Source organism: Hyperolius riggenbachi, chromosome 9 (genome assembly GCF_040937935.1).
Source record: "Hyperolius riggenbachi isolate aHypRig1 chromosome 9, aHypRig1.pri, whole genome shotgun sequence".
In the NCBI taxonomy this organism is placed as follows: domain Eukaryota; kingdom Metazoa; phylum Chordata; class Amphibia; order Anura; family Hyperoliidae; genus Hyperolius; species Hyperolius riggenbachi.
The window spans coordinates 62336124-62360965 of NC_090654.1; the positions used below are offsets into that span (position 1 = coordinate 62336124).

A 24842-nucleotide genomic window follows, 5' to 3' on the forward strand; every position below is an offset into this window, starting at 1 on the left:
ATAGGAATTGTAGTGAAAATCACATAATGAATAAAATTGCTTATTTTTTACAAAATGAATTTAGTTTTTTTAGTCAGTTATTTCCAAAATCTTTCCTCTCCCCGATTTACATTCTGACATTTAAGGAGCTATGGGCCCCAGTGCAAGCTTTACATTGGGTCTCTACAAGCACTCCATACATAGCAATTAATACAGCGCACTAAAACCTGTTTGGACAAAGACAGTGTCAGAAGTGCAAAAAGGGGTGTTTATAACTACTATTCAAATCATGTATTGAAGTGATTAATACCAGTACAGGACTAATAAAGAGCTAATACTGCAGTTTCAAGAAATCCTCCCGGGGCCCCTCTGGCTCAAGGGCCTTGGTGCAGTCGTAATCACTGCACCCCCTATTGCTATGCCACTGGACATTTATCACTGGTGGGGACATCTTTAATTCTGCCATGTGATCTGTACGGAATGTTTGTTACTGAGAGTTCTATGCACAGAGGGAGATACTTCTTACTTGGCAGTTGGAAAAGGCTGTTATTTCCCACAATGCAACAAGGTTCACGGACATCAAACTGTCTGGACCATGATTATGACATCACACTGTGTTTCACCACAATATCAGCCATACTGACCCCCCCCCCCCCCCCCTGATGATCTATTAGAGAAAAGGTAAATATTAATTGTGGGAAAGGGGGTATTAGAAACGGATTGGAATGAAGTTCAATCATTGGTTAAAGTTTCTTTTGGTGATTACGACAAATATAACAAATTAAATGAACAATTTAATTCCAAGACGCAAAAAGGTAAGAGCACTGCCCTTGAGAGCTTGTAATCTAAGGAAATGGGGGGGGGGGGCACAATAGGTGGGGCAATATACATTGTGCATACTTAGAGGTAGTGTGTTTTTAGGTTATCTAGTAAGGTACAACTTGGCCTGAGGTCGGAGGTGGAAGTCAAGTCAGAGTTTATGCTTGTCCGAAAACAAGGAGCGTTTAACCACCCTGGCGATATGGATGAGCTGAGCTCGTCCATTACCGCCGCGGTGGATTTCTCAGGCCCTGGAGGGTCTTTTTTTACCAAATTTTCAGAGGGGTGTAGCTAGCACTTGGCTAGCTACATCACCCCTCCGATTTCTACCGGCCCGCTCTGATCCCCGATTGCCGCTGTTTTATACATACCCCCACCCGGAGCCCGCGCAGCCTCTCAATAGCCTCCAGGGGTCGCTATGGCGGCGATTGGAACTGTGTATGATGTCGAGGACGTCATAGCAATGCCTGAAGCTATGGCAGTAGTCTTGGTCATCGCGGGATTGCGGCCAGGTAAATATCGGCGGCGGCGATCGGAGCGGGGGGAACAGTGCTGGTGGACTTGGGGGGGGGGGGGGGGAAGGGTTGCTAACCTAGTGCTAGCTACACTAAGTTAAACAATTTTTTTTTTTTAAAGCAATAAAGAGAACGCCAGGGTGGTTAAAGGGAACCCGAAGTGAGAGGTATATGAGGCTGCCATATTATTATTGATTTATAAATATTTATTTCCTTCTAAACAATGCCAGTGGATTGGTAGCCTTGTTGATCTTCTGGCATAAGTAGTGTCTGAGTCTACTAAAGATGGAAAATTCACTTTAGGCCAATTCTATGTGATGGTGACAATTCTACAATTAGTTTCTAATATCCCCAGGTCGCCATTACATAGTTCAAATTAGAATGGAGAAAAAAGTGAGCAGCACCCAATAGCATGGAAAACCGTTTTCATAAAGTGAAACACGTTGGTCACAGCAATAGTAAATGCAAACTACAAAGAACCCTACAAAATACTGCACCACTTTCATATATACCAACAAGTCAATCATTTTCTAGAAACTTAATATGTTATTATTGTTGTATTATTATTGTACTAGTGACCTTAGCCCATTTTAAAATGGACTCTAGGTCTGTCATCACCGCCACGCACGCGCACATCCGCTGGCCGTGCGCACACCTGCCCACCTGGACGGCCCCCTGGCCTGTCCTGCTCCTGTCCCAGGCTGTCCCTGCGGCACATGCGCAGTAGCACAAATGCAGACACACACACGGACAGGATGCAGAGACACAGGGGTTTTATTATATAGGATTATTGTTGTATTAAAGTCAATGGGAATTGTTGGTTAAAAAAAATAGCCAGATACCTAAAGTGGACCTCCAGACTAAAAATCTACTCAGCAGCACTGAAAAGGCTTGGTGTTTCTTTAGCAGTTTCACAGCATCAGAACTTTGTTTTTCTTGCCCAAGCCTCATTTTTAGCTGCACAGAAGCTAAGCTCCGCCCCATCAAAGAAATCTGCCTGGGCATTTTTCCCCTAATGATGTGCAAAGCATGATGTGATTAATGCTGTTGTTGTTCTCGTTGCCTAGCGTGCGCAGCTGGGAGGGTTGATCGGGACACAGGACAGTTGGAACTGTGTCTCATACTCCATATCACCTCCTTTCAACCAAAAAGATGGATGCCGCATGAAATCACAAACTTTTGCCTGTTCTTTTAAAACAGGGTGGGTAAGAGATTATATTACCTATCTATTTTAATTAACATAACTAATGTAACTAAATGACAGTATGTTTGTTTAGGCTGAAGTTCCTCTTTAAGAAGAGGGAAAGCTCTGGGTCCTATAGAGCCTTTCCTCTCCTCTCCCGGTGCCCTCGTTGCAGCGGCAGCACCTCCGCTTGAATGCACCGCTGCGGGGGACTTCAGAAGTCTTCAAGAGCCAAGTTCTCCCAAAGACAGGACAAGAAGAAAAAAAATGATTCCCATTGACTTAGAGAGAGCCTGGCCTCCCGGTCTTTGGGTACATCACAAAAATAGGGGGTATGAATGTATGAACAAAGTTTTAGTGGGGAGCCCTATATTTTGTAGTTATCACTCTTTATCTTATACCGGTGATGGCTAACCTTAGCACTTCAGCTGTGACAAAACTACAAATCCTATCATGCCTCTGCCTCTCCGAGTTATGCTTAGAGCTGCCAGAGTATTGCAATGCCTCATGGGGCTTGTAGTTCCACCACAGCTGGAGTGCCAAGGTTAGCCATCGATGCTTATACTCTCTTTGCCCTCTTGCTTCTGCCCAGGTCTCTGTCAGATTCTAGAGGCAAGCCACCACGTTAAAATTGCAGTATTTTGGTGTCCTTCGCTGACTTCTGAGAGGGGTGGTACCAATCATCCTTGGGCACTGATTGGAGGCAGGGCATGTGCATTACAGCCTGAGGCCTCCCACTATATGTCAATGAACATTGGGTGTAGCTGTACCATTTGATCTGTTGGGGGGAGCATGGAGATGTGGGAATTCCTGGGATGCAACACAGGGGTTGTGGGTGGCAGGAGATGAGAGTGAGATATGCTGATAAGAACTCAGAAAGCTTCAGGCTCCATGGAAGTCGAGGAGGATGGTGGAGGTGATGAATGTTGGATAACAGACGTTTGTTAATTTGGGGGCTGTGTAAGCCAATAGGTAGAATATCGGTAATGAACTGTTCCTAATAGTCTATTATCAGCTTTGTGACTGTAGTGACTGTACAGACTGTGACTGTAGTCTCTTACACCTAAATTAAGCTCTTGTACTTTCTAAAGGATCGTACAAATGGGGGACAAGAATCATCTGAAAGGACCAATGAATGACTCATCGTTCAGTAAACAACCAACCGACTGTTTTAATAAACAATATCATCAGATATATTTATTTCTATTTAAACAATGCGCATTGCATGTCTGGCCTGCTTATCCACCTCCTCTAATACGTTTAGTCACAGCCCCTGAACAAGCATGCAGATCAGATTTTTCTGACAAGACTTGCTGCATGCTTGTTTCAGGTGTATAATTCAGACCCCCCCCCCCCCCCCCCCCTTAGTAATAAGTGCAGTTATATTTTGCTCCTCCCCTTTACGAAAAAGTGCGGTCAGATTCTGTCCTTCTCCGGCCTTAGTTTAGTATTAGAGGTGCTCTGAGTTGCTCTCTCTCTCCTCCCATCTGAGTTACATAGTTACAAAGTTATTTTGGTTGAAAAAAGACATACGTCCATCGAGTCCAACCAGTACAAAGCACAACACCAGCCTGCTCCCCCACACACCCCCGTCGATCCAGAGGAAGGCTAAAAAAACCCACAAGGCATGGTCCAACCAGCCCCAAAAGGGAAAAATTCCCTCCCGACTCCAGATGGCAATCAGATAAAATCCCTGGATCAACATCATTAGGCATAACCTAGTAATTGTAGCCATGGATGTCTTTCAACGCAAGGAAAGCATCTAAGCCCCCTTTAAATGCAGGTATAGAGTTTGCCATAACGACTTCCTGTGGCAATGCATTCCACATCTTAATCACTCTTACTGTAAAGAACCCTTTCCTAAATAAATGGCTAAAACGTTTTTCCTCCATGCGCAGATCATGTCCTCTAGTCCTTTGAGAAGGCCTAGGGACAAAAAGCTCATCCGCCAAGCTATTATATTGCCCTCTGATGTATTTATACATGTTAATTAGATCCCCTCTAAGGCGTCTTTTCTCTAGACTAAATAAACCCAGTTTATCTAAACTTTCTTGGTAAGCGAGACCTTCCATCCCACGTATCAATTTTGTAGCTCGTCTCTGCACCTGCTCTAAAACTGCAATAACTTTTATGTAATGTGGTGCAATATCTTTTTTGTAATGTGGTGCCCAGAACTGAAATGTGATGCCCAGAATTGAGTATCAGAGCAGAACACAAAAATTCCTATTCCAGTGCCTTGCCCTCTACTCTTTTTCACTGCGGTCTATCACCACATAGAAACATCCCTCCATAGGCTCCCAATGCATGTTGCGTGACATTGGGAGCTTATGGAGAGACGCTAATGCATGGTGATAAACTGCAGTGAAAAGAGGAGAGTACTCATGGGAGAAGGTATTTGTGCACCACTGTGAGCTCTGCTCTTCAGATGGGGCTGATCGTCAGCCCTGCCCCCTAGATCTTGCAGCCTAAATCATATAATTCAGGTGGCTTCATGGTACGGCCGGCCCTTCTGGTGATTATAAGAGTAGGTTTCACTTCTCTGTAGCAGAAATGGTGTGATGTCCTATGGGTAATTTATTACAGGCAGAGTACAGGCTGTATACGGATATTAATTTATTGTGCAAGTGCAAAGTCACAGCAGTGTACAGACGGGGCAGGTGATGCACACATAGTTCCTGTGGTGCGTTATCCCGAAATAATGTTACAGATTCATCAGTCTCATGCTATCCTCTCATTACTTTACATTATCCTCATTAATTCATACATATAACACCCATCCTCTGGTATCACTCTCAGAGTCAGCAGTGTGGATCCATCTATTAGTTCCAGGACACATCTGTCATGTATATGAGAGGAGATTAATGTCATAACAGCCATCCACCTAGAAAAAGGAGAATATATCAGTGTGACATAAAATACAACAGAAATGTCAGAACCGCATCTAAAGCGTCTTACAATCAAATTAACCACTTAAAGCGGGATTGTCACCATAAAAATCAAATTTCAACAGCAACTGGTCTGAGTGTATTAAAGGGAACCTTAACTGAGAGGGATATGGATGTTTCCTTTTAAACAATACCAGTTGCCTGGCTGTCCTGCTGATCTCTTTGACTGCTGTAGTGGCAGAACCACACACCTGAAACAAGCATGCAGCTAATCCAGTCTGACTTCAGTCAGAGCACCTAATCTGCATGTTTTTTGAGGGGCTGTGGCTAAAAGTATTAGGGCTCTTTCACACCAGAGCCCTTTACTGCGTTGTAACGCAAAGGCAGTTTAAAATGAAAGTCCATAGACTGTACTGCGCATGCGCGAACCACTTAAGGACCAAGGGATTTAGGAATGATCGGTGCTGCGTGGGCTCTGCAGCCCGCAGCACCGATCAGGATTGTGGCATGGCGATCAGACTTCCCCCCTTTTTTCCCCACTAGGGGGATGTCCTGCTGGGGGGGGGGTCTGATCGCCGCCGGCCATTACTGATTAGCGGGGGGGGGGGGGGCTCCTCAAAGCCCCCCTCCGCAGCGATTTCCTCCCTCCCTCCACTTCCCTCCCTCTACCTCTCCAGATGAGCGGCGCAGGACGGATATCCGTCCTGCGCCTGATAGGATCGGCTTCAGCCTATCAAATGACGGCGATCCCCGGCCAATCAGAGGCCGGGGATCGCCGATCTGCCTTACGGCGCTGCTGTGGAGCAGCGCCATATCATGTAAACAGCGGGAATTTCTTCCCAACGTGTTTACATTACGCGTTCGAGCCGCGATCGGCGGCTCGCACACTGTTCACAAAGACACCCTCCGCGAACTGGCATGGAAAACCATGCTATACCACTAACGACCCGCCGACGCCTATCGGCGTTAGGCGGTCGTTAAGTTTAAACCATCATCTTTCAGGAAGAGGGAGCCCGACACTCTGTCCCGGTGTCCCCGGAAGCCATTTCTGCGGAGGGACTGGGAGAGGAGCCAGAAGGACGCCGAGGGACCTCCCGACCTACGGTGGGCTGTAGAAAGCCCCAGGTAAGTTCAGATTTTGTTTTTATTCACTGCTCAGAGTCCCTTTAAGTAGCTAGAGGTGCCTCCAAATATTAAGTTGATAGAGGAACCTCAGTATTGAGTAGCTAGAGGTGCCCCTGACTAAAAGGAGATTTCATCAGTGGAATGCTGAAGCAGGGTGAGTAAACCATCATTCAAGCTCTCATCAGGACTCTTCACAGGGAAGGAGGGAGAGAGACACTTTGGAAGGAGAGTGAGCCGCCTTTCCATCAACAGGCTCCTGTAGGCACGTGCCTTCAGTGCCTTATGGTAAATCTGGCCCTGATTAATTCTGTTTCAGCATCGCAAATCCTATAACTACATAGCTGCATATTGGTCTGTAGCCATGTCCTCCCAGTGATGGTTAGGCTATACTATCACATCTTTCTACCTCACTCTGGGAGATCAACTGACTTTCCTGCTCACTACACAGATGGGAAAATCACGCCACTATGATTAACCTTGCCAGCAGTAAGTATGCCACCATCACTGATAAATGAGAATATAAATCAGAGAGAGGAAAGAATTTACAGTGAGCAAACATTTACTAAATAATGTATAGATTAATTCTATTGAGAACCAGACAGATCCTTCCTCAGAACATCACTTACATTTCCTTACATCTTGTCCGATTAGAACATTTGTGTCTTATAACACTTACATCAAACCTGCCGACGCTTGCTGTGCTCTGATTGGACCTCATGACTTCGGTTAACACCCACATCTGCTGAAGCTCGCTGGACACACGCTCACGATCAGGGAGACTCTGGAAGACAGCCAGAAACATTAGGTCAGAGATCTGAATTGCTTGTCCATGGATGACAGAGTGGTAGAACTTCTAGATTACATAAATACACCAGCATACCTCCCAACTTTTTGAGATAAGAAAAAGTGGCACTTTAAGATACGCCCCTGCCACACCTCTAACCACGCCCCTCACCATGCATATCACAAAGAATTCAGAATCAAAAAGATAGTTTTATCATTCAAACCACACTGGTTCTTTTTATCATTCAGTTTTTCTGAATTGTAACACTTGAAAATAAGAAACATATAAATGCAATTAATAGGAATAAAGTTTAGAGGCAATTAAACACTTTTTTTCAGTAGAAAAATACATACATTTACATAGTGTGAGAATCCGCTCAGCTGCCTGCGCAGGCAGGCAGCCTTTTGACCATTGTTTAGGTTTGCATGCTGCAGGACTCTGGAACAGAGACCTGTCTTTCCATTGCAAGTTCTGGTCTGTTCTCTTGCTGGGGAATTTGCATACATTCGTTATGCAAATCCCCTACCTGCCTTCTTTGATGACTGGCACTATAAGAGCTTTATGTTTCCCAGAAGGCTTGGCTGGTCATTTCCTTTCCATGGTCTGTTCCTGATGGACACTGCTGGAGTGTCAGCCATTGCTATCTAGTATAGTTAATTCCGGGGGGTTGCTTTAGGCTCCCCTTCTAGCCCAGTCAGGTTGTATTATCTGTATTGCCTGTTCTGTCTTGTCTTGCCTGTTGCCATTGTCTTGTCCCAAAGGTGGTCGACAGGAAATGGTTCTGATCTCTGTTCTTGGAGTATAGCTGGTGCAGCGGTTGCTACCAGCTATCTCTTCTGTTCTGTCTCCTGGGATCGCGCTAGCTACTTTTCGCTAGCGCTGGGGATCCTTCTGTTCTGTCTCCTGGGATCGCGCTAGCTACTTTTCGCTAGCGCTGGGGATCCTTCTGTTCTGTCTTCTGGGATCGCGCTAGCTACTTTTCGCTAGCGCTGGGGATCCTTCTGTTCTCTCTCCTGGGATCGCGCTAGCTACTTTTCGCTAGTGCTGTGGATCCTATCTCTCGTTTGTCCCTGTTTTCGTGTGTCTGTCTTGTCCGCTACGCTTGCTGGAGGCTCGGTGAGGTAACCGTTAAGCAAGCGCTCGCGTCCTCTGTTTCATGTTTGTCTGTTAATGGTTAGTTAGGCGTGCTTGTCTCTATTGTGCTTGTCACATGGAGATCGCACATAACCGCGTGCACTGTTGCGAATGAGTGCGGTGTTCGCGGTTAGCTAGCGTTTGTTATTTTCCGTATCTTCTCATTGTATTATTTGCTGTGTCTTTGCTACCCTCGTATTCTATTCTGATCTGCCTTGTGTCACGTCTGGCGATCGCACCTCTCGCGATCGCGTTCCTACTTCGTATCTGCTGTTGTGTGTGCGCGGTCGCGGGGTGGCGACTGGATTGGCGCACACACATACAATCTGTCCCTTTGCTCGCTCTCATTCGCAATCGCCTCTCTTGCGATTGCGTTCTGCGCTTCGTACAATTCCTGTCTGGCACTTGTGGAGGTACAGAGGATCGCCATCTGCCGACAGGAATTTCCCTCTACAGGTGCGTAGCACCTTTTGCTGGGTGCCTGCAAATATACGCTTGTGGAGGATTTCCGCCGTGTCAGCGCACGCGTTGTGCGCTGATCACGGAGAAAGTTCCACAATTGTTACAGAATGACCAGCCCAACCCAAAACCCCAGTGTAGACGGAATTTCCGATTTGTACGATTTTGTAGAATATGGCTCTTGTACCTTTAAGTTCCACAATCGTTACACATAGATCTGTACATAAGTCGTGAAAGAGGGACAATGAGGAAGAAAGAGGAACAGGGTTCCCAAAGAGGGACTGTTCCTCCAAAAGAGGGACAGTTGGGAGCTATGCACCAGTATCGATACAGAATAATTCATACGTCCCTTTACCCAGAGCTGGTATTTCAGTGTTTGGTGGAGTCTGCTACAGGCGTAACAATAGCCCCTGCAAGGGATGCAGCCACAGGGGGGCCCGTAGGGTGAGAAGCCTGAGGAGGTCCCCTGGATCTGGGGTACTCCAGAGCCATTTTTATGGGCAGGAAGGGGTGCAGAGCAGGAGGGGGGAGCAGCAGGCACAATCAGCAAAAGGAGGGGGGGCCTGACTACCCCCTCCCTCACCTCGGGCTACCATCAGCGTCCCCCCTCCAGCAACGACAGCTGGGGACGCCCCAGCCAAAGTTTCGCAGGGGGGCCCAGTGATTTCTATTTATGCCCCTGGAGCCTGCAGAGATGGCTTCTATCTCTCAGGGAATATGGTGGTGGGATCTCTGCGTTTCTCAGGTCTGCCCATCTGCAGCACCAATTACAAGAGGTTGCTCCTCCTCCTGCTGGATTCTTTATTTTACATGATGAAGAATGCAGCAGGGAAAGAGGGAGTGCCCCATGTTGGACAGTAAAGCTGCCAATACATCAGATGATGCATGGGCAGATCGACCAAGAGACAGATCTCTCTCTGATCGAATCTGAGTGGAGAGAGATCTGTTGGGAAAAAAAAAAAAAAAAAAAGCGCAGGCCGATTCCCGATCATTTTCAGCATGAAATCTTTTTTGGGAATAGGACTCATGACCTCGCCTTGCCGCCCCTTGCCACCGTTACCCCCTTATGTGCATGTACCCCCCCTGGTGCCCCGTTGCAAGTATACTTTACCTGCCGCTGTCTGCGCACTCCTTCCAGATTGGCGCCTCACGTGTGTGGCGGTGATTTGTGTTATAGCACGTGGGGCATGTGTGTTATGTCATAAAGCAATGTGTCAGCAACCACGTGGTGCGCGAATACAGAAGGAGTGCAGATTTCAGAGACAGCGGCATATGGTGGCAGGTAAAGTATAACTGTGTGGATCACAGGGGGACACATTTTACACATCGGATTCGTCATCCATGATTATGCCTGTGGAGAGATACGTAGAGGGCACACTTCTCTTGCGCAGACGAAGTTACGGTACCGGTGATACAGAAGACTGAGGACGGCGCCATGGGAGCGATCCGTGCGCATGGGGCTGGAGGAAGCCCCAGGTATGTATAAAACTTTTAACTTAAGTCGTCTCTGGTACACTTTAAAGCATAGACGAGAGATTTGCAATGCATATTTACTGATACTTACCATGGGAGGGAGAAGCTTCAGGATCCTAAGAGCATCTCCCATTCTCCTCTGCAGACCCATTCAACCGCTGGGTCCCCCAAACTGGCTTGAATACCAATGCGCACTGCCACCTTCCTGCTAGGGCTCAGGCAGAATATCCAAGCCCAACTGGGTCTGTGCTACAAGTGGCTTGCACCTGCGCAGTAGCATGGCCCCGATCCAGTTAATGCCGTGAGGCACGACATGTGATGACAAGCAGACTTTCAGGGGTCCCACTGCCGGAGTGGGGCTGCTGAGGAGGATGAGGGAAGCCTCTTTAGAATCCAGAGGCACTTTTTTTGCTTCATGTTCCCTTTAAAGTGTAACTGAGATGACAAAAAAAAAATGTATACATACCTGGGGCTTACTTCAGCACCTTTCCGGGCTGATCGGTCTCTCGCCGTCCTCCTCTGCCGTCTGGATCCTCCACTATGGGTCCTGATAAGTCAACAAGTCAGCACAGCCTGGCCGCGCAAGCTCCCCTGTTGCGCTCCTGCAGCTGGGAGCGTTCTGCGCAGTAGTATTCCGCAGGCGCAGTAAACTCCCAGCGATGGGGCATGCGCGCAGCCGGGCTGTGCATGACCATTATGTTCCGACTGTCCGACTTACCTGGGAGCCTAACGGAGAATCCAGACAGCGGAGGAGGACGGCGATGGACCAATCAGCCTGAAGCGGGCCCCAGATATATATATACATTTTATTTTTTTTGCCTCTCAGGTTTACAACAACTGCAGCAAGCAGAGCCACACAAACTATTTTTTTCACTTTAAAAAAAGTTCATTTCGAAAGGTAACTATAAGGGCCCTTTTCCACAGGCGCCTGAACTGGGCGCTCAGTGAACCGGTACCAAGCAGCAGCGAGCAGTTGCCAGGCAGCAGCAAGCAGTTGCGAGCGTTCAACGGTCTTTTCACTGCCTATCAACTGCTTATGGAAAAGGGCCCTTACCGCGTTGATTCAATCTGACAGGTGTTCATTCAATCTGACAGGTCATGCAGTGAAGAAAAAGTTTTGCATTGCATCCAATGTACTAAGTCATGAATAATGCTGGATATGATCCCGATTTCATATTAGTGCACCAGTTACTACTCTTCAGTCAGTAATTCCACCAGGGAATGCCAGTTGTGAGTGGTGTCAGTCCATTGTCTGGCTGTAGTCAGCACACTTCTAGGTACAATATAATCACCTTATTGAGTTTCTGGAGCTGCTCCTTAGAGGGAAGATGATTCAGCCACCAGGAAAATCCCTTCTGTGGAGTCTGCAGGACAGAGAGGTAGAAAGAGTAAGGAAAAAAAAGTTACAGTGCACCTGAACTCTTGCACAGAACAGCAGTCTCTAGTATCCGGCACCGGCGGGGATCGCCTGATGCTGGATACATGTGCTTGCCGGTTGCTTGAGCAACTGGCCGAAATAGCACAAACCTCCCTCTTAAATTACCTACTTAGGCTCCAGCGATGGCTGTTAGTCTCCCTAAACCTCCTCGCGGGCTCTAAGCAGCTTTCCAGCTTCCCCAGTGCAAAGCAGCTGGAGTGTCAGCTGACCCGCTTTGGGTCATGTGACACTCTGGCCTCCGTACACAGATGCAGGAAGCCACTAGGAGCCCCCGCAAGGAAGTTCAGGGAGACTGACAGCCATCGCTGGAGCCTTGGTAAGTAGTTTTAAGCCTGCCAGCCCCCTCAGAAAGCCCCCAAAAGAGGCCCCTCGTTAACCTACAGGCATGCCGGTTAGTTGAGACTTCCAGTTGCCTGCCTTCCGGATAACGGGGACTTTGCTGTATGTGTTCAAACCACAAGTCTAAAAGGAAGTGGTTTTTTTAGCAAGCAATCCTTCTTTGAGTGTGGAAACTTCACGGGTAGGCTCATGGCAGGGGTGTAACTATAGAGGAACAGCCCATGTGATGGCAGGGGGGACCAGAGCTGTTTTGGAGCCGCAACTACTAACCTTCCCTTCCTCTGTTACAGGGGACTATCAGGTGTTTTTGTGGCTACATATGTTACAGGTGTGAAGATCATGATGGCCACACTTACTTTATGACCCTTGTGAGCAGGGGCCTAACTAGACCTAATAGAACCCCACTTGGTCTTCTAGCATGGGACCTCCTTGGTCCCCAAACCTCATGAAGGTCATGTGATCGGGAGCCGGAGAATGGCAGCAGGGAGTATTCTGCTGTGAGGCAGGGTCTGGAAGCAGGAAAAAAAGAAAAAAATTACAGACGCCCCCGCTGCTCTGCATGGCGGGAGGAGGTGGCAGGGAGATTTCTTTGAGCAAACGGAGTTTTTTTTTTTTTTGCTAATTGGTTGCACTTGCGGTTGGGAAGAGGGAGTAAGAGACCTCTGGGCCCCCCTGTGATGGCAGAGGTCGCAGGGGTGATTGTAAAACCCATGCTTGTGAGATGGGCCCACAGGCCGTGAAGGGCACCAAGGGGAGGCAAGGGAAGGGAGGTGAACATTGTGGAGGCCCAATCAAAGTCTGGAGGTCCCCATGAATTGTAGTTGCGCCACTGGCTCAGCAGTGATCATGTGCGTTGCCAGAGGAGATAGGAGTCTTGACATTCTCTTCTGGAATTTTGTACTGGACATTCAGCAGTTGTTTAATAAAACACATTTTACAAATAAATAAATTCACACTTCTCTGCCACACTCGCTGCCTACAATAAGAAAGTGTCAGCTAGGAAGCAGGAAGTAGCACTGTGGCCCCAAGACAGAGGGAGGCTGCACACCACTGCTAGCTATAGAAAATAGCTGTTGGGGGAGAGGCTGCAGGAGTGCACAGAACATGCTGGACCAGTCTACTCAGCGCTACCTCTGCTCACTTTATTTAAGCTCAGTAAAGCTTTAACTCAAGTAGTAGTCAACCGCATCATCCTCAACAGCAGTCGGAGACATAAGATGAGTGACGACTATCAATGTCAATTACAATCTTAGTTACTGTATGAGGTGTTGAGGAACTCAAATATATTGCCTTTAACAGCTGCCATATTTAACCACTTCACATCCAGACCTTGTTTGCCCCTTATGGACCAGAAAAGCTTTGACATTTTAGCTATGTCCCCATTTAATCACATGAGACGTAAATTATATATATAATCATTTTTTTTAAAGACAAACTAGGCTTTCATTGTATGGCATTTTTTCCTTCTAACAATTTGCCCCGTCACAGTGGCAATTTGTCTCAATGAGACTGGCCACAATACCCACAATGTGACGTGGCGGAAGTGGTTACGATGACGCAGACTCTGAAGTGCAGTGCCAAGTGGTACCACGCGACAGGCATTTGCACTGGAGTCTATGGTATCGCAATTTGCATTGGAATCTAATTAGAATGTTGCGGTTGTGCGGCGCACATGCTCCAATTGGGTGAAAAACAGTTATGAACTTCCTGTCAAGCACGGAGCATGTCACTGTTCTTGGGGCGGAGCTATGCATATCACCCTATCAGCACACTCTGCCACAGGGTAATATGCAAGGGGAAATGGTTCGGTGCATTTTTCCTGCCCCGGCCTCCCCTGCCGAAGGACAATCACACAACACCATATGTGAAACTAGCCTGAAAGTATTCAAAATATGTTAGTCTTCATCTTAAATGGAGGTGAAAGAATTGGTCAGTCACTGGCCAATCAAAATTGGATGTATGTACCAGGCTTTAGCTGCGATTACGATATATGAAAACATGCAGAAGTCTTAGTCCACAGCTGGTTACACAACACAGACAGATGGACAACTGAAGGTCTCCCAATGTCATGTTATATTATGGCCCACCTGATTGCTGGGCGGATTGATCTGAAGTTCCTCCACAGTAAACGTCGTCCAGACAGGTGACGGCTGACGCAGGATGAGACGGACAGCAGTAACGTTGTCTGTAGGGCACAGCATCTGGAAAATAAATCAGTGAGTGTGTGATGAGAAGTTCAAATGCTGGGCAGGACACTATCTGCATGGAGTTTTTATCTTCTTCCCCTGTTTGTGAGGGTTTCCTCTGGGCACAGCAATTTCCTCCCACATTCCAAGAACAAACAGATAAGTTCATTTGTTCTGCCACAAAAATTGGCCTTAGACATTGGTAGGGACATGAGGCTGTGACTATGGTAGGGATTACATAGTGAGCTCCTCTAAGGGAACCAGAGATGAACGCTTTTAACTGTTGTGCATTTTTTGTGTGTTTTTTTTACTAAAACTTCATGCAAAACACAGTTAATCAGAAAAACATATTATTTAGTGGACTGTGTGCAAAATGAGATCACCATTTCTAAAAAAAACCTCTTATGACTAAAATTCCGATCTTACACACCTAGCCGCTCACTCCGCTCTTCCAATGAACTTCGCCTAACCGCCCCCCGCATCACCCAGTCCCATGCACTCCTCCAGGACTTCTCAAGAGCTGCTCCAACACTATGGAACTCCCTACTGCCACCCATTAGGGCAGCCCCCTCCTTCAACATCTTCAAGGAGGCCCTCAAAACTCATCTTTTCACTCTGGCCTACTACCCCTCACAAGTGCCCTAAACCCACAGCTGAACTCTGGTCCCCTACCTTTCGTGTCCCTACCTCTCCCTCTGGATTGTAAGCCTTTGGGCAGGGTCCTCCTCCTTTTGTGTCCAACCTGATCATGCACCTCCATTACTGTGCACCCATGCTATGCATCTGAGTGAACCTAACTTGCCTAATCTCCATGCTCCCATCCAGTGACTGACTAAGCATTACCTTGTACTCATACTGTGCTGCATGATCTGGTCTTTCTTGTATTCATGTATTTTGCTGTATGTCACCCCTAAATATTGTCTGTAACTTAAAGTAATGTCCAGCGCTGCGTAATATGTTGGCGCTTTATAAATACAATAAATAATAACAATAATGACTAACAAATATAGATAGACTGTTCTGAATGCCCAATATTTTGAATCAGATTTGCTGCAATGATCAACCTACAAATTTCACCTAACAACAAGATCCCCAAACATCCATCTCATTCCTGTTACCATGGTGAATGACAATTTTGTAAAATTTAGCATCATTCCAAGGCCCAGTTTGGTGTAGCACAACGAAAAATGGATAGGCAGTGTACAGCAATACATGTCAACGGCAATGTACTGCTGCAAATGCCATTGCCATAATTTTGTGTGCACTGTGCATCTCCGCTAGGCTATCACTGCATTACAATGCACTGGATTTGGTGTAAGGCCCTAAAGCTGTGGACATTACATGCACCATGGTCTACTGATTGGGATGACTCAGTCAGAAGTAACGTTTGTTTTTGGACCTGTGTGCCTATTGTATGGTATAGGAAGAAGAATGCATTGCTGGAGTGAGGCCTCACCTGGTGCTTGTACAAGGAGACGTAGTCCTGGGACCCCTCTTCCACATGGGGGTTTGCCATCAGTTGCAGGTTCCGGAGACACGTCCGCCATGTCTTTTTTTTCTCCACCACTTCCTTTTTTGTCTTTGCCCTGGGGGACCTGGGAATGGCCGGGGTCCTCTGCTGGATCCTCACCGTCAGGAAAGCTGTGTAATAATTCTTGAATGTGATTTCTTGAATCTAAAAAAGACAAAAAATACAGTTATTCCCAACCTCCATTATAGCACAATATAAACCCAGGGTCATCCACCATATGTATAGCAGTCTGCGAATGTTACACAGACTGTGCATTACAGGTAGTCCCCATTTACGAACAAGATAAGAACTGTAGGTTAATTCTTAACCCGAATCTGTTCTTAGGTTGGAACACTGTTCCATCACTGATCCCCGTGCCTCCTCTGAGACTCCCTTTGCCTCCAGTGTACCCATCTGTGCCATCTCTGCCCCCCTATGCCTCCACTGTGTCAACTCTGACCCCCTTGAGCCTCCTTCTCTCCTCCTTTGTGCCACCTTCTGTCTCCCTTTTGTGCCTCTTTCTTTCTTCCTTTGTGCCTCCTTCTGCCCCTCTGTGTCTACTGTCCCCCTTTGTGCTTCTGCTGTGTCCCTCAATCCTCCTTTAGTAATAATACTCAAGGAGAAAAGCGCTTCACCATAAAAAATGTGCAATCTGCACACCACAAGTTGGAGCTGCCCCTTCAATTATTTGTACAGTCAGTTCACTGAAGGTGGCACATACACAACCCTATCAAGTGGGCCAAAAACAGTTCACTAGTCCTTTACACAATCCAGATCTGCCAATACGACAATACTTGTGCAATCTTCACTGGTTCTTATTAAATCTTCCTAATGCCACCACCAACACCCTGTGAGCTGACACTCACCAGATTATAAGACCTCCACTCAGGTCTATTCGCACATTGAGACGCGGCTGTCCCCCACCACATCAGGCACTTGTCACCACCACTTTTTCTTCCCTGATTGCAGCTGGCAGATCACCATGTGTATATAACCTCGAGAACAACTGACTGATAATCCTCCTTTAGTGCCCGGCATCACCTACTGCATGTTGCGTGTAATAACGTGTCATGCAGGAGGAAATGCTGGGCACTAGAGTGAGCATCAAGGGTGAGTGAAAGATGCACAGCGTTGGACTCTGGCGGGGAGGTGAGTAGCTTCCAGCTGTGCTACACTCTGGCTTGGGGAGCGCCGACGGGATTGACGGGCTGTTCGTATATTGGGGGTTTGTACCTTGGGGACTCCCTGTACATTGCTTCTCCTGTCTCCACCACTATGCAAGTCTGCATTCCCCATCATCTACCAGGAAGATACTAATATGCCACTCCGAACATGCCAAACACTGGCCTGCAGCCTATTCACTGTGCTTCTGAGAAATTTCACTGGAACGTCTCCTCAGTACCTCTGAACTGTTACATTGGGAAGTAGACGTGTCACAGGACATGTGATACTTACATTGATAGCCTGGTTGTGAGGGAAGGTGACATCAATAACATAGACTCCAGGGCGTCCCAGCTCTGATTTCCCATCGCCCACCTGGAGGGGAACTGGCGTTCGTATTGTACATGGAGCTGCCTCTTGTGCCATCACACCTGCAAAGAGACAGAAGACATAAAGCAAACCTGACAGCAAACTTGCTGACTGATGTAGCTGTGAGAAAAGTCACATGCTAAGCTTGCACAGTCAGTGTAATAATGAAGAGAGTCAGATTGCACAGCAAGCTCATGGTGAACCAGAACTCCTAGGAGTGTTGTGAGTGCACTCCGATACCGCCAGGCCCGGATATACTTCACAGGAGTCTATAGGCACAGATCTCCTGGCACCTTAGACTTCGCCCGCCATGAACATACAAAACCCCGCCAAACTGCACCGTAAGTAAGTTAGCTGGTCCAGCTGTCACGTCTCCCTTACTTCCCTTGCCTGTCATAGGTAGCTACAGGTACTCCTTAGCATTAGGTAGCCAGAAGTACCCTCAGGTCCCCCTAAGTATTAGGTAGCTAGAGGAACCTCAGTATTAAGTAGCTAGAGGTGCCCCTGACTGAAGGGAGATGTGGTCAGTGGAATGCAGAGAGCAGGGTGAGTAACCTCTCATTTACACTCTCATCAGGACTCTGCATAGGGAGGGAGGGATGTGCTAGGGGAGGGGAGTGAGCAGCCTTTCCATCATCAGGCGCCTGTAGGCATGTGCCTACAGTGCCTTATGGTAAATCCGGCCCTGGATACCGCTAATACAATTGGGAGACCTCTGGATTCCCATCAGCTAGCTCTGGGGCCCTGGGCAATTGCCTAATTGACCCTATAGAAGAGTCAGCCCTGATTAACAGGTAGCAAACTCTGACTCCTATTTGCCTGTGTCTGCACATAAAACAAACTAATCTAACAGAGAAAAAATATTTACAGTTAAACCTTGCAATATAAAAAGCCAAACTGAAAACAGAAAAAAGAAAAGTTTTCAATCAGAAATAGAATTTCTTTCTAATTTGGCATCTTTAGTAAACAGTATATAAAGTGGACAGATCAGCCGTACTTTGTGTATTCTTTTGATAGAGTTACATCTACATAATGACACTATAAAGGTTTTTGTTGGCTTGGCTGTGTAACTGCATGACTGCATAATGTTCATTCATGTAGCACCAACAAGGCTGTGGGATTATCCACACGGCCCCAAGCTGTGCTGTGCTCTGTAGGCCTCAGACAATGAGGCTTTTCAACAGCTGAGCACAACCCTTGTGAGGGGTGATCAAAAAAACACTACCAGCTGGCTCTGTGGCGCAATGGATAGCGCATTGGACTTCTAGACTACTGTAGCAATTCAAAGGTTGTGGGTTCGAGTCCCACCAGAGTCGCATTTTGACTATACAAATAATTCACACTACTAGCACAGTTTAATGTGGACCAGAACTGCAATGCTAGGTCTGTAGTGTGTTCAATAAAACCCCCAACCCTTGCCCCACCACTCGAAAATTGCACATGGTGCATGAATTTAAAAAAAAATGCCACAAATACACCATAATACATAGTTGTAAAGTTCAAGTCAATACATTGTTGTTTTTTACCCTTTCCAATCCACTGTGGCACTGACCAATAGTGGATTGTTCCCCCTAGCTCCTGATGTTGGCAGGGCAAGTTCTAGACTTAACCACTTAAGGACCGGGGCTGTTATTGCAGATCTGCGCTGCGTGGGCTCTCCAGCCCGCAGCGCAAATCGTGTGCACGGCAGGGCGATCAGACTTCCCCCCCTTTTTTCCCCACTAGGGGGATGACCTGCTGGGGGGGTCTGATCACCGCCGATCCGTGTGGCCGAGCGGGGGGGCTCTTCAAAGCCCCCCTCCGCAGCGTTTTCTGCGCTCCCTCCTTCCCCTTCCCTCCCTCTCCCTCATTCAGCTGCGCAGGACGGATATCCGTCCTGCGCATTGTAGGATAGGCTTCAGCCTATCAAATGACGGCGATCCCCGGCCAATCAGAGGCTGGGGATTGCCGATCTGCCTTACAGCAGCGCCGTATTGATGTAAACAGCGGGGATTTCTTCCCCCCGTGTTTACATTAGGCGTGCGAGCCACGATCGGCGGCTCGCACACTGTTCACGGAGACAGTCTCCGTGAACTGACATGGAATAACCACTTAAACCCGCCGCCGCCTATCGGCGTTAGGCGGTCCTTAAGTGGTTAATCCCCCCCCCCACACACACACAAAAAACACAGCCTCAGCATAGGTAGTATGCATAGAAGGCCAGGCATACTTGCTTCCAGTATAGATAGCCAGGTATAGTTGCCACCAGTATAGGTATAGGTTATCCAGGTAGGTGCCCCCAGTATAGGTTAGCCAGGTAGGTACCCCCAGTATAGGTTAGCCAGGTAGGTACCCCCAGTTTAGGTTAGTCAGGTACATGCCCCCAGTATAGGAAAGCCAGGTAAATTCCCCCAGTATAGGTTAGCCAGACGGGTGTCCCCAGTATAGGTTAGCCAGGTAGGTTACCCCTGTATAGGTTATCCAGGTAGGTGCCCCCAGTATAGGTTAGCCAGGTAGGTTCCCCCAGTATAGGTTAGCCAGGTAGGTTCCCCAAGTATAGGTTAGCCAAGTATTTTCTCCCACTATAGGTTAGTCAGGTAGGAGCCCCCAGTATACATTAGTCAGGTAGGTGCCCCTAGTATAGGTTAGCCATGTTAGTTCCCCAGTATAGGTTAGCCAGGTAGGTGCTCCCAGTATAGGTTATCCAGGTACATACCCCCAGTATAGGTTGGCCAGGTAGGTTTCCACTGTATAGGATAGCCAGGTAGATTCCCCCAGTATAGGTTAGCCAGACAGGTGTCCCCAGTATACGTTAGCCAGGTAGGTTTCCCCTGTATAGGTTAGCCAGGTAGGTGCCCCCAGTATAGGTTAGTCAGACAGGTGCCCCCAGTATAGGTTAGCCAGGTAGGTTCCCCCAGTATAGATTAGCCAGGTAGGAACTCCCACAAATATTTTCTCCCAGTATAGATAAGCCAGGTAGGTTCCCCCAGTATAGTTAGCAAGGTAGGTGCCCCAACATAAGTTAGCGAGGTAGGTGCTGCATAATGCATATTTATGTAGCACCAACAAGGCTTTGGGATTACCCACATTGCCCCAAGCTGTGCTGTGCTCTGTAGGCCTCAGACAAAGGGGCTTTTCAACAGCTGAGCACAACCCTTGTGAGGGGTGATAAAAAAACACTACCAGCTGGCTCTGTGGCGCAATGGATAGCGCATTGGACTTCTAGACTGCTGTAGTAATTCAAAGGTTGTGGGTTCGAGTCCCACCAGAGTCGCATTTTGACTATACAAATAATTCACACTACTAGCACAGTTTAATGTGGACCAGAACTGCAATGTTAGGTCTGTAGTGTGTTCAATAAAACCCCCAACCCTTGCCTCACCACTCGAAAATTACAGCCTTGTGGTGCATGAATTAAAAGAAAAATGTAACAAATACCATAATACTATAGCTGTAATGTTCAAGACAATACACTGTTGTTTTTTAACCTTTCCAATCCACTGTGTGACTAATGTTGGCAGGGCCAGTTCTAGACTTTTTGCTGCCCCCCCCCCCCCCCCCCTACACACACCCTTCTCCAATTTAAAATGATCACACAGCACCTGACAATTTGCACTGCACATTGTAGCTGTGGTGCGACCCCCCCCCCCCACAAAAAAAAAACCCTTAGCATAGTTAGTGGTATAGGTGCCCCCCTGTATAGGAGGCCAGGCATACTTACCACCAGTATAAATAGCCAGGTATAGTTGCCCCCAGTATAGGTTATCAAAGTAAGTGCCCCCAGTATAAGTTAGCCAAGTAGGTGCCCCCAGTATACGTTAGCCAGGTAGGTGCCCCTAGTATAGGTTAGCCAGGTAAGTTCCCCAGTACAGGTTAGCCAGGTAGGTTCCCCCAGTTTAGATTAGCCAGGTAGGTGCTCCAGTATAAATAAGCCAGGTAGGTGCCCCCAGTATAGGTTAGTCAGGTAGTTTTACCCAGTATAGGGTAGCCAGGTAGGTTTCCCCCAGTATACATTAGCCAGATAGGTGTTGTCAGGGTCACGGAGCAGGCTTACCACGGGCTGCGGGTTCAAGAGACCCGATCGGCAAACGGAGTGGCTGGCAGACGGATGGCCGGGCTCTCGTGATCCAGGACGGGTCCGCGCTTCCGGGTTGGCCTCCTGGGGGTTGTGTGTCCGTGCGCGTGCGCGCCACTGGCGGTGGATTGACGTCTGCCGCCGGGGGCGTGTGCGGATGTGTTGCTGCGGCGCTGGGAGCGGTGTGCGCGTGCGCAGGAGACTGTGTGCGCGGCTCTCTATGGGTGCGGGTGCGTATGCGTATGCGTGGCGCGCAATTCGAACGGAGGGCCGGCCCAGCTCAGGTATTTAAGGCCCCTGCCTCCAGCACTCTGCGCTGATCGTATTGTCAGCTTGTGTGCACCTAGCCTTGTTGCTGGTTCTCTCTGTATCCTGTTCTCCTGTTGCTGACCCGGCTTGCCTCTGACCCTTCTTGATCTGCTTCCTTCGTTTTGACCTCGGCTTGTTTCTGGACCATCCTGCTCGCTGCCTGCCCTGACCCAGATTGCCTTGATACTGTTTGATCTCTGCCTGCCCTGACCTCGGATTGCCTAACGTATTGAACCCTGCTGCCTGCCCTGACCTCGGATTGCCTAACGTATTGAACCCTGCTGCCTGCCCTGACCTCGGATTGCGTAAACGTATTGAACCCTGCTGCCTGCCCTGACCTCGTACTGTGCATTATACTGAACCCTGCTGTCTTCCTGGACCTAGTGGAAACCGGAGTTCATCACCCCAACGCCTTTGTCCTGCTTATGCCAAGGTACTTTCCAGTTCCAACCCAGTATCAGACCTCTCCGACCCAACCTCCACACCGAGGCATCACCTGTTCTCTGAACCACTGCTAGAGTCCTTCCTCGGTGCAACCTGGTGGGCACTAGGCAGCTAAGTAGTCCGCCGCCCATTAGGGGTTGCGGCCCATCACCCCCTCCTGGGGTGCTCTGGTGAAGACCCGTGGTCACTTAGACTCTGCACTCGGGAGGCTCGCACGGTAGTGGAACGGTCAACAGTACACGAGCATAACAGAACGATCAGCCATTATGGATGCCTCTGGAGGAATGTCTCCTATTGACCAATTATGTCAACAGATCGCTAACTTAACGATTTCAGTGCAGAAGATCGAACAGGGTTATCAACAACTGCAGACACAAGTCCACACCCTTACAGGCCCTCCGGCACAGGCGCCAGCACCCGCACCAGTTCCGGTTACCATCACCACTCCTACTCCTGAACCTAGATTACCTCTACCCGATCGTTTTTCTGGAGAAAGAAGTAAATTTCGTCTTTTTAAAGGTGCTTGTCAATTACACTTCTTATTACAACCCAGGACGTATGCTACTGAGGCCGCTCGAGTGGGAGCCGTGATTTCTCTTCTGCAAGGGGAACCGCAGGCATGGGCTCTTCGGTTGATGGAACAAGGGCATGAGTCCACTCAAACTGTCGCTGGTCTGTTCGAGGCGCTAGCAGAATTGTACGATGATCCAGGTCGAGCCGCCTCTGCAGAAGTCGCACTTCAATCTTCACGTCAGGGTAGACACCCGGTAGAGGAGTATGTTACTGACTTCAGACGGTGGCAAGACGACACTCAGTGGAATGATGCGGCTCTCCGTTTTCAATTCAGAAACGGACTATTCGACCAATTGAAGGACGAGCTAGCCAGAGTGGGAGTTCCTGCTACATTAAAAGAACTCATTGATCTTGCTATCCAAATAGATAGGAGGTTACGGGAAAGAAGGCTAGAGAGATCAGGAGCCACTTCTTCCACATGGTCTTTCCCAACTACCACCCCACATCCTTCAACATCCGCTGGGTCAGGTGTTATTTCTGGAGATGAGGTGGAGCCTATGCAGATCGGTCTCACGAGGCCATCCCTTTCTTCTGAGGAACGACAACGACGAATCTCATCTCGACTCTGCCTTTACTGTGGTGCTCCTGGGCACTTTCGGCAGAATTGTCCGGTGAGACCAACTGGTAAGACCAAATTAATGGAAATGGAGTATGAAATTCCGGATGCTCTTACCTCCACTCATATACCTTTATTCTTGTCTCTTCAGGGCCCAGGCGGAATCAGCGAGACTAGAGCCATCTTAGACTCCGGTGCATGCTCCTGTTTCATGGACATTGCTCTGGCCAAGAAGTTAAGTCTTCCTCTTCGTTGTAAAGAACAACCTCTCTCTATCCAGTTGGCCGACGGATCTCCCATTAATTTAGGCCCTATCATCCAGGAAACTGTTCCTCTTTTGGTCACTATTAACCATCAACACCAAGAGTATCTCAGTTTCAATCTGATCAATTCTCCCCTGTTCCCTATCATCTTGGGGATGCCCTGGCTGCAGGTTCACAATCCTGATATTGACTGGAATACTCGAAAAGTGTCATTTGAGTCAGATTATTGCAAAGCATCTTGTCTTCCCTCTCATGGACAATTATTATGTCTAGACTCCAAGAAACAAGAAGTAATTCCGGCCATTTATCATGAATTCTTGGATGTTTTTGACAAGAAGGGTGCTGACAGGTTACCGCCTCATAGAATATACGATTGTCCAATTGAACTTCGACCAGGAGCTGAGATTCCATTTGGTCATCTTTATTCTTTGTCTGAAGCAGAACTCGGGGTTCTTAAAGAATATATTGACGAGAATCTTAAAAAGGGGTTTATCAGGCCGTCCACTTCTCCAGCGGGTGCAGGCATTTTCTTTGTCGAGAAGAAAGACGGATCCTTAAGGCCTTGTGTTGACTATCGGGAATTGAATAAAGTTACAGTAAAGAACCGGTATCCATTACCACTAATCACCAAATTATTCCAGAGACTCCGATCTGCCACAATCTTCTCCAAACTTGATCTTAGAGGAGCATACAATCTAGTACGTATTCGAGAAGGAGATGAATGGAAAACGGCCTTTCGTTCTCGGTTTGGCCATTTCGAATACCTCGTTATGCCCTTTGGATTGTGCAATGCACCCGCAACTTTTCAACACTTTGTAAATGATATTTTTCGGGATTTCCTGGATATCTTCATGGTTGTTTATTTGGACGATATCCTTGTTTTCTCATCCTCTCTTGAAGAACACCAGGTTCATGTTCGGAAAATATTGGGCAGATTAATGGTTCATGGACTATATGCAAAACCGGAAAAATGTGAGTTTCACAAAGAAGAAATGCAATTTCTTGGTCTACAGATTTCTTCCCAACGGGTCTCAATGGACCAGAAGAAGGTCTCAGCAATTCTGGAATGGCCAGCTCCTATCGATAAAAGAGGTGTCCAAAGATTTTTAGGATTCGCCAACTTTTACCGAAACTTCATAAAAAAAATTTCTTCAGTAGTCTTGCCAATTACACAACTAACTAAACAGCACCAAAAGTTTCAGTGGAGCCAAGATGCCCAGAACGCTTTTGATAAATTAAAGCATTTATTTACTTCTGCTCCAGTTCTTCGACATGCAGATCCCT

General features: G+C 47.7%; 1 protein-coding gene and 2 non-coding genes across 4 annotated transcripts in view; 2 read left to right on the forward strand and 1 right to left on the reverse strand.

Moving 5' to 3' along the window:
- Positions 1-5092: 5092 nt before the first annotated feature.
- Positions 5093-24842, reverse strand: part of NICN1 (nicolin 1, tubulin polyglutamylase complex subunit) — a 30095-nt gene continuing 10345 nt past the window's right edge. For both annotated transcript variants that reach the window (XM_068252914.1, XM_068252915.1), the window contains exons 2-7: positions 17285-17421; positions 15776-15994; positions 14221-14334; positions 11649-11720; positions 7183-7287; positions 5093-5377 (exon numbers count right to left, since the gene is read on the reverse strand). In XM_068252914.1, the coding sequence (XP_068109015.1) occupies positions 5336-5377; positions 7183-7287; positions 11649-11720; positions 14221-14334; positions 15776-15994; positions 17285-17416 (684 nt within the window). In that variant the 5' untranslated portion in view covers positions 17417-17421 and the 3' untranslated portion in view covers positions 5093-5335. The remainder of the gene's footprint in view (positions 5378-7182; positions 7288-11648; positions 11721-14220; positions 14335-15775; positions 15995-17284; positions 17422-24842) is intronic.
- TRNAR-UCU (transfer RNA arginine (anticodon UCU)) lies at positions 18590-18675 on the forward strand. Its single transcript is given in 2 exon segments — positions 18590-18626; positions 18640-18675. It is a non-coding gene; the product is annotated as a tRNA-Arg (tRNA).
- TRNAR-UCU (transfer RNA arginine (anticodon UCU)) lies at positions 20527-20612 on the forward strand. Its single transcript is given in 2 exon segments — positions 20527-20563; positions 20577-20612. It is a non-coding gene; the product is annotated as a tRNA-Arg (tRNA).